Source organism: Camellia sinensis, chromosome 15, assembly GCF_055761805.1.
Source record: "Camellia sinensis isolate YWXY chromosome 15, ASM5576180v1, whole genome shotgun sequence".
Lineage (NCBI taxonomy): Eukaryota > Viridiplantae > Streptophyta > Magnoliopsida > Ericales > Theaceae > Camellia > Camellia sinensis.
Window position 1 is genome coordinate 22978473 of NC_138975.1, and position 7759 is coordinate 22986231.

The following is a 7759-nucleotide window of genomic DNA, read 5'->3' on the forward strand; positions in this document are numbered from 1 at the left end:
TGGAATGTATATATTGATAATTTTTGAATGTTCATAACTTATGGATATAGTTTATTTTTATGCTTGAAACAATATTTTGGTGATTTATTGATATTTTGTGAAGTTTGTTTGTAATGTTTGTTAAATTGTACAAAACAGATCAAAATAGAACCATGCTAAATTAAATTAAAATAAAATAATAATGCACATTTTACGGCAAGCAAATTAGGTCATTGTATGACATATTCCACAGCATTTTACGAGCGTTGTGATATGTTCTATTTATCTATGACAGGCTGAGCAAGTCGTATCACATATTTAACGGCGCACAATCAGCGTTGTTATTTGCTCCACAAATTAACGACGTGCAAAAATAGTCGTAGAACAAGTAAAAACGCCACAAGATTTGCTGTTAAATAATTTTTAACGGTGTACTATAGCAAGCCGTTGAAAGTGAATGTCTTTTTATGACTAGTCATAATATGACGTTACGTTTCACGTTGCAGAAAGGCTTTTACGGCATGCAATGCGGGCCCCAATAACCTTTTTTTTGTTGTAGTGCTTGTCTTACATCAAATAAAAGGATAGAAGAAGAATATTTATGAAATTTCATATATTTTTATTTTATTTTATTTTATTTTTAAAAGTTGCATTGGCTAGTTTATTAAATAAGATGGATTAAAATATTTTTAATATTATTTTTTTCCAAATAATTTATTTGTGAAAGAAATATTTAAAAATTTAAATAAATAATAAAAAAATATGATTTTTATATATTTAGTAAATTTTTAAATGATTTTTACTCAAAATTTATATTTTTGAAGTGTCTATAAATTAACTGGATTTAAAAAGTACAAAAATAAAATAAAATTATAATATTAAAAAAATACCGGAAATAAAAATATATTACTTTTCTTTAATAATATCAATAGTATTATTAATTTAGTGATATACAAATAAATACTCTTTATTTTATATTTTTAATTTAATATTATCACACTAATAATTCACACCCCCAATTTCACCATACGAAAGTCAAACAAATGTGACCTAAAAAGGAAAGTCAAGCGGGACTGGGGATTAGATTTTAAATTTTAAGTTTTTGATAACTTGATTAATATAATACTAGAGTTCTAAAATAAAAATAAAGAATTGGGTGTGCTATAAACATTTTTTTATGTTTTTAGAAGCTTTTGAAAAATAAAATAAAACCCCGCACTCGCATGAGTCACCCCAGACTGAGGGCTAGTTTGACAACCCTTCAAAAAATTTAGAAGTCAAAAGTTTATTTAAAAAATTAAAATGTTATCATTATTTATTAAAAAAAATATTAAAAAAATGATATACGCATTAGTACAAATAAAAAAAGCTCCATTGACGTGATGGTGGAGTCAGTGATCGAAGAAAAAAAATTATAGTAAAATATTCATTAAATTAGATGGTATAGCTGGGCCTGCGGGGCCCACTATGGGTCCCGTTTTGATAATTTGAACCGTTAATATATAGAACTCGTCTAGTACTACATGTCTGTAAAAAATTACGTCTATCGGATATCGCTAAATACATGATCAAATCAGTTTTGTAAAAAAATAGATGGTGTTATAATTAACAGTTAACAAAAAAAAACTAACTCAATCAAATAGTTATCAATATTCAATCAACGTGATTTTTTTTAAGCATATAGTACTCGACGAGTTCTACAAATTAAACGATTCCGATTAGTAAAACGGGACCCGTGGTGGGCCCCTATGGGCCGAACAGAACCAACCAATTTATGCTCGAAAAGTAGAGAATCAATCTCCTATACTGCGCGTTGCCCTTTAGGCTTCCAACCGTACTGCCTATTCCATCACTTTATTCCCCTATACACTTATTTATATAATTTTTTAATACACATTTTTTTATAAAAAGTCAAAAAAATTAATTCAAACATCTATATTTTTCTTCTTAATTTTTTAATTCAAAAAAATAAAAAAATACATTTATTTAAGATACCTCAAACAACCAACCAGTGAGTCGCTCAGAAATTTTAGCGACTGGGCGCATTGCTCGGCTTGTTGGCCCTGGGGTTCTCTAGTCTGCACGCAATCTAATTGTAAACGCAAGAGAAAGAAACACAACATGGCTTTTAACTACTTATTTAAGGTAGCAGTAAAAGTTAAAGGTTGATTTTTTTTTATTTTTTTTTTCATTTGAAAAGTTGATTTTTAATTAATAGTAAAATTATAATTTTATTCTTCATAAATCAAAATGTATTATATCGATGAAATTATAAATATTTTAAATAAATAAGAATAATTAGATCATTTTATTATGATTTAACGTTATGAACAAATATTAATAAAAAAAAAAAAAAAAGGTCAAAAACAAACTTTCACCAACTTTTCAAATCATTTATTTTAAAAAATCAAAAACTTATTAAAAGTAAAAAGAAAATCACTTTTTACCATAAGCCAAAAAAAAAAAAACCAATCTCTCTCTCTCTCTCTCTCTCTCAATTCGTTCAATCGATTAGACCTCTGTTGAATCTGAAGCTTCCACAGCCCGAATCCCCAAATCTCGTGTCTTGGTTTGATAATTCTCGAAGATCAGTTGATATTGGTTCATACCAAATCAATACAAATATGGGTTTAGATCGGAATTTTTGAACTATCAAGTTTGAAGGATTGGATTCCTTAGTTTTGTGGAATTGGGAAAGTTGGGTTCTTTTTGAAAAGGGATTTCAAGTCATGTTCTATGGTTCGGTGGTGTGGGATCCATGGCTCATTGTTGCCCAAATTGTTTGCCTTCAATGCTTATACTATCTAACACTTGGATTTCTTTTGGGAATTCTTGTTGGGACTCGCGTTTCTCGAATGAGTCTTGTGTATTTCTTTGATTATGCTACTGTTTCTGCTTCCACTGTTACTGGTTGGTGTGTTATTGCTTCAATTCTACTCAGCTCGCTTGCCGGGTAAGAATCATCTTCTTTTTCGTTTTTTCTCACTAATTTATTTGTGTTCTGTACTTCATTTTTCTTTTTAATAGGTTTCTTGAACTTCTGTATTGTATGGTTTGTAAATTTTATTGGGTTTTTTTTTTTTTTTTTTTTTTTTTTTTTTTTTTTTTGATTATTGAAATTTCAATTATTATGTTTTGCAATTTGATAGTAAATGGGTAGACATTTTATAGTTAAGGATGTTTAAAAGTGATTCAATTGAATTGAACCAAGTCATATTGGGACTATTAAATCAATATGTTTCGGTGATTTTGTTGTTAAATTATGAGTAGGGGTTGGTCAGGGGCCAAGGCCTGGGGTCTTAGATATTTGCTCTCTTCAAGATTTAGGGATTGAAATCTTTTAGGTGCTAACAATTTCTTGGCCATCGGATTGGGAAAAAACTCGTAAATTAACTATGGTGCACTTGTTGAATACTCCTTGCAAGGGCTTGTGAGCCCCTGAGGATTAATTGGGCTTTGAATCTGGACACCCCAATGCCAATCAAAAAAAATTAAAAAAATTTTTTTGGAGTCATCATGTTGTTGTTTGGTAGCCTTGGGTGCTCGAGAACTTACATTTGGGGTTGTACTTTGTTCTCGTATCTGCCCAACTTCTGTCCTACAAGTGTTATGCATATGATCAAACCTTCACAAGTATCTCTCTTTCACTTTAGCCTTTTACTTCTGCCTACAAATTTAGCCATTGGTTTTTGTTGCGTATGAAACACTTGAAAGTGCAGTCACAGGTCACCTGTTGCATATGACTAAATTTCTGCAAGTAACTTTTTCTCATGTTCTTCTTGAAATGCCATTGCATTTCTAGTTCTATTGTCACTCTCTAGCAACTCATCCATTTTTGAATTAGCATCTTGGGTTGGGAGGAAAAAGGGTTGGATGGTTGGAGAGGCAGAAAGCAAGCTTAAGGAGTCTTATATTGATGGAGTCGAGTTATATGAGTTTAGGAGTCCTATTTAATGTGTGTGTGTGTGTGTTTGTGAGAGAGAGAGAGAGAGAGAGACAGAGAGACAGAGAGATTGTCTTCACTGGTGGTGATATACAGTTTAGTTTAGTTAAGTTAATGCAACGAACCCTTGAACTGCAAAACTGCATACCAATTTGTCTCTTGCTGCCAGCTACTCATAACATGTATATCTCTTTCATTAATATATGTTTTACTTACCCAGAAGGGAGAAATGGTTCCTGTTACTCTAGTTCTTCAAAGTCATAATATATTGTTGTGCATACTGATTTTTTTATTTGGAAAGAGTATTTAGAGCATTCATAATGGTTCATGATAAAGAGTTCACACATATATTCTTGTTAACTTGGACATTTCCTATTTTTTTCAAGCAGATCTGTTTATATGCTTCATTTGATTGAGAGGGCAAAGAAATGCTTAGATTTTTCAGCCACCCTCTATATCATCCATCTCTTTATATGCATTGTAAATGGAGGTTGGCCATCATCAATTACATGGTGGGTTGTGAATGGTACTGGACTTGCAGTGATGGCATTATTAGGTGAATACCTGTGCATAAGACGTGAGCTGCGAGAAATACCCATAACGAGATATCGTTCAAGTAAGTTAATGTTGATTTTTTTCAAATTTTTTTCCTTACATATGTAGACATATCATGAAGAAGAGATCTCTTTGTTTTCACTTGTCTCTTTGTCCTCGCTTTCTTTTGGTCAAAATTTTCATTCCTCAATTTCTATTTTTATTTATTTATTTTGTTTTTAGTGTTTTGCTTTCTTGGGATCTGTTGCTGATTATATAATTATTCCATCTTCACCTTATAATGAATTGCTTACAAATTGTACCAACATGGTTCCTACTAAATGTTTGGGTTGCTAGTGGCACTGGCATGTACATGCCTATGTTTTGTATTACTTCTAAATGAGGGCACAACTAGTTGTTATTTTGTTCCAGTGATTTTTTATTCTCATGAGGGACTTCTGAGGACCATATTGCATTATGGCTATTTTCGCATTATGCAGTGTATACTGGAATAAGGACATTCTGGATATTTTATTTGAATGATGTCTCTGCATTCTTGAGTATTTACTCAAGTGATTTGTACATGGAGGTTGATCCTAGTCTCATGGTCAGTCAGTGTTAGTAAATTGGAGAATAGAACCTCCACATGAAAGCATATATAAGATTGTTTAATGAAGTCAAGGATTTATATTAGTTAATTGCTAAATCTTGTTTGGTCAAAGAGAAAATCACCTAATCGAATCGACACCTGAAAGTTAAGGAAGATGATGTTTTAACTGCTGGTGGTGAATTCCACCTCATTTCTTCAACATTAGAATCATGAGGTTTACTAATATCGTTGACAACCTTTTTGATTATAGTAAGTTGGAACAAATGAAATCATGGAATCCACAATTATTTGGTGCTTTATTTGACCAAAAAAGAAAGGCAAGGAAAAATGTGTGGGTTGGTGAGTGTTGCTGAAGGAGCCTCACTACATGTGTGGTCTGTGCTGTTTGATGAGCAAGACTGTTAAGCTTTCTAGGTTGTCATCCCATACTATGATAAATATCTTCCACTATTATTTTTGTGAACATAAGATTTTGTGGTTTTGAATCTTGATTCAAATGGATTAGTTGGAATTCTAAGCCTCACATATTTCCATCATTGTTTGGATGGTTTGTTGAAGCATCTGTTTTTCATATTAGTATTTTGTTTGGTTACGGTGCAAGAGCCCTTGATTTGGGCAGTTGAAGCATCATAATTATTTTGGTTTTAACTTACTATTGAATCATTGTTTTTGGACCAGTCACGTGCATACTTGGCTACACTATGTACGTGGAGCAATTTTATATTAACTACAATGTCTGAATAACTAATTTGGGAGCATTTCTATGCAGTTGTTTAACTGACCAGGGAAACTCAACGGGCAAGAAAAATCAATGCAAGCTCATAATTGCTGCTTTTTCTTTGCTTTGGAGAAATTCCTGGATAAAGCTCAACAGATCTCAAATTCAATCTTTTATTAGAGTATTACTTGAAGCCTTCTAGATAGAATGAATTTTCTCTGCCGGTGGCAATGGCAGGTCATAACAATAAGTGCTGACACATGCAGTCAAGAGGAGTAGAACTAGGTAAGGTATCAATTGCTTTTGCATGTATAATTTGGATAGCTTTGAAAGAGTTTGTGTTTTGTTGTGCTGATGTGGATATGTCCAATGCTTTTGGTTTGGCCTTATAATCTTTAAAATCACTTTGTTGAGCACTCAGATCTGCATATCAAAATGGCAATCTTCTTGTTGTATATGGCCACATAAATTGCTCCGAGTTGCTTGATCTTTTTTTTTTTTTTTTTTTGGGTTTGCTTTTTGACCATTTTTGAGCTTGTGTTCTTATCATGGTTTTCCCAAAATGGACGAAGCTCAGGCAATGTTATGCTGTGTGGTTTACTTTTTAACGATTCTTCCCTTCCATCCTGTGTGTGTGCGCGCACAGGAAACTTTAGATTGCAATTTTATCACAGCTTTAAGTCTATTTCAAAATTTTGAAAACCTTTTGATAAATTTTTTTAGTTGGTTTAATTTTTTTTTTTCAGACTCATTGTTATCTTTACGAAAAGACCCAATTTTTATGCATTGTTAGGTAAATGAGAAAAGAGGAGATAGGAAGTGAAAATGCTTTAAAATTTTCCCTTCCTTTGTTCTGAGGTGAGAAAGGAAAAGGTAAAATTGAATAATTTAAAAAATTTCCATCTTGAAAGAGGAGAGTTCAGAAGTACAACAAAACAAACCGCGAAGTGTTAAACAGCATGTAGATATTGTCCTCTCTTTCCTTTCCCTCTACTCAACCAAACAAGAGAAAACAATTAGGTTTTGTCCGGGGAAGCTTGATTCTACATAAAAGCAAACCACGAAGTGTTAGCACTTAAACAGCATGTAGATATTGCCCTCTCTTTCCTTTCCCTCTACACAAGAGAAAACAATTAGGTTTTCTCCTCCTTTTATCCCTTATTTTCTTTGTCTCTTTCACCAAATTCTCTTCTCATCTCACCTATAAACATAGAATTGGAGAAGCTGAGTGTGGCTCACTATTGTATCTGGCCTTTATTATTAATCTTATTCCTCATTATTGGCTGCTTTTTGTAATTCATGGTTGAGACCTCTCTAAAGACAAAACAGCTGCGATGGCTTCTCCAACTGTCAGGTAGAGCCGTTTAGATCCAAAGGACTCTAATATCTTTGATTGATTAAGCATTTCCAACACATTGCCCTCAGGCCCCATTTGTTTTCAAAGGTAGAATGAAGGGGATTGATAGTGAGGGGATTAAGTAAAATTGTGTTTGTTTTGATGATAGTTGTTAGTGTAGGAATTATTAAATTATTTTTATATAAAATAATAAAACAAATAAAAAAATATAAAAAATTAAACATTAATATTTAAAAAAAAGTTCCCAATATATAAAAATTAAAATTTTTTTTAATTCCCTCACTATTTTTCTAATACTATTTCCACCTCCTCCATCTCAATCTCCCTTCCAATCTCCATGTATATCACCTCCTCCATCCTAATCCTCTCTCCAACTCTACAAATAAACACAACACTAAATAACCTCACATCCATCCTAATCCCCTCACATCTATTTAACCCCAAAACAAACGGGGCCTCAGGGTTTACTAAAACAAGCTGTGGAAAAAAATAGAGGGGAAAGAAAGAAAAAAAAAAGGAAAAAGAAAACTAAGAAAAATCTGTTAGATGTTTGCCTAAATTGATTGGTAGATTAGTGTCATATATAAATACTAGTGTATGCCCGTGCCTAAAGGTATG

General features: G+C 32.2%; 1 protein-coding gene across 1 annotated transcript; it reads left to right on the forward strand.

Annotated features, from left to right (window-relative positions):
• Positions 1 to 2162: 2162 nt before the first annotated feature.
• Positions 2163 to 6253, forward strand: LOC114319695 (uncharacterized). The gene is made up of 3 exons (XM_028266748.2): positions 2163 to 2932; positions 4312 to 4538; positions 5836 to 6253. Exons 1-3 carry the CDS (start codon positions 2709 to 2711, stop codon positions 5841 to 5843), a joined length of 459 nt encoding a protein of 152 aa, XP_028122549.2. The 5' UTR covers positions 2163 to 2708; the 3' UTR covers positions 5844 to 6253.
• The last annotated feature ends 1506 nt before the right edge of the window (positions 6254 to 7759 follow it).

What these genes read in the sequence shown, in the direction of transcription:
- LOC114319695 (XM_028266748.2), top strand. Translation starts at nt 2,709, where the DNA reads ATGTTCTATGGTTCGGTGGTGTGGGATCCATGGCTCATTGTTGCCCAA. An exon ending in CTACTCAGCTCGCTTGCCGG is followed by an intron (nt 2,933 to 4,311) that starts GTAAGAATCATC and finishes TTTTTCAAGCAG; the next exon opens with ATCTGTTTATATGCTTCATT.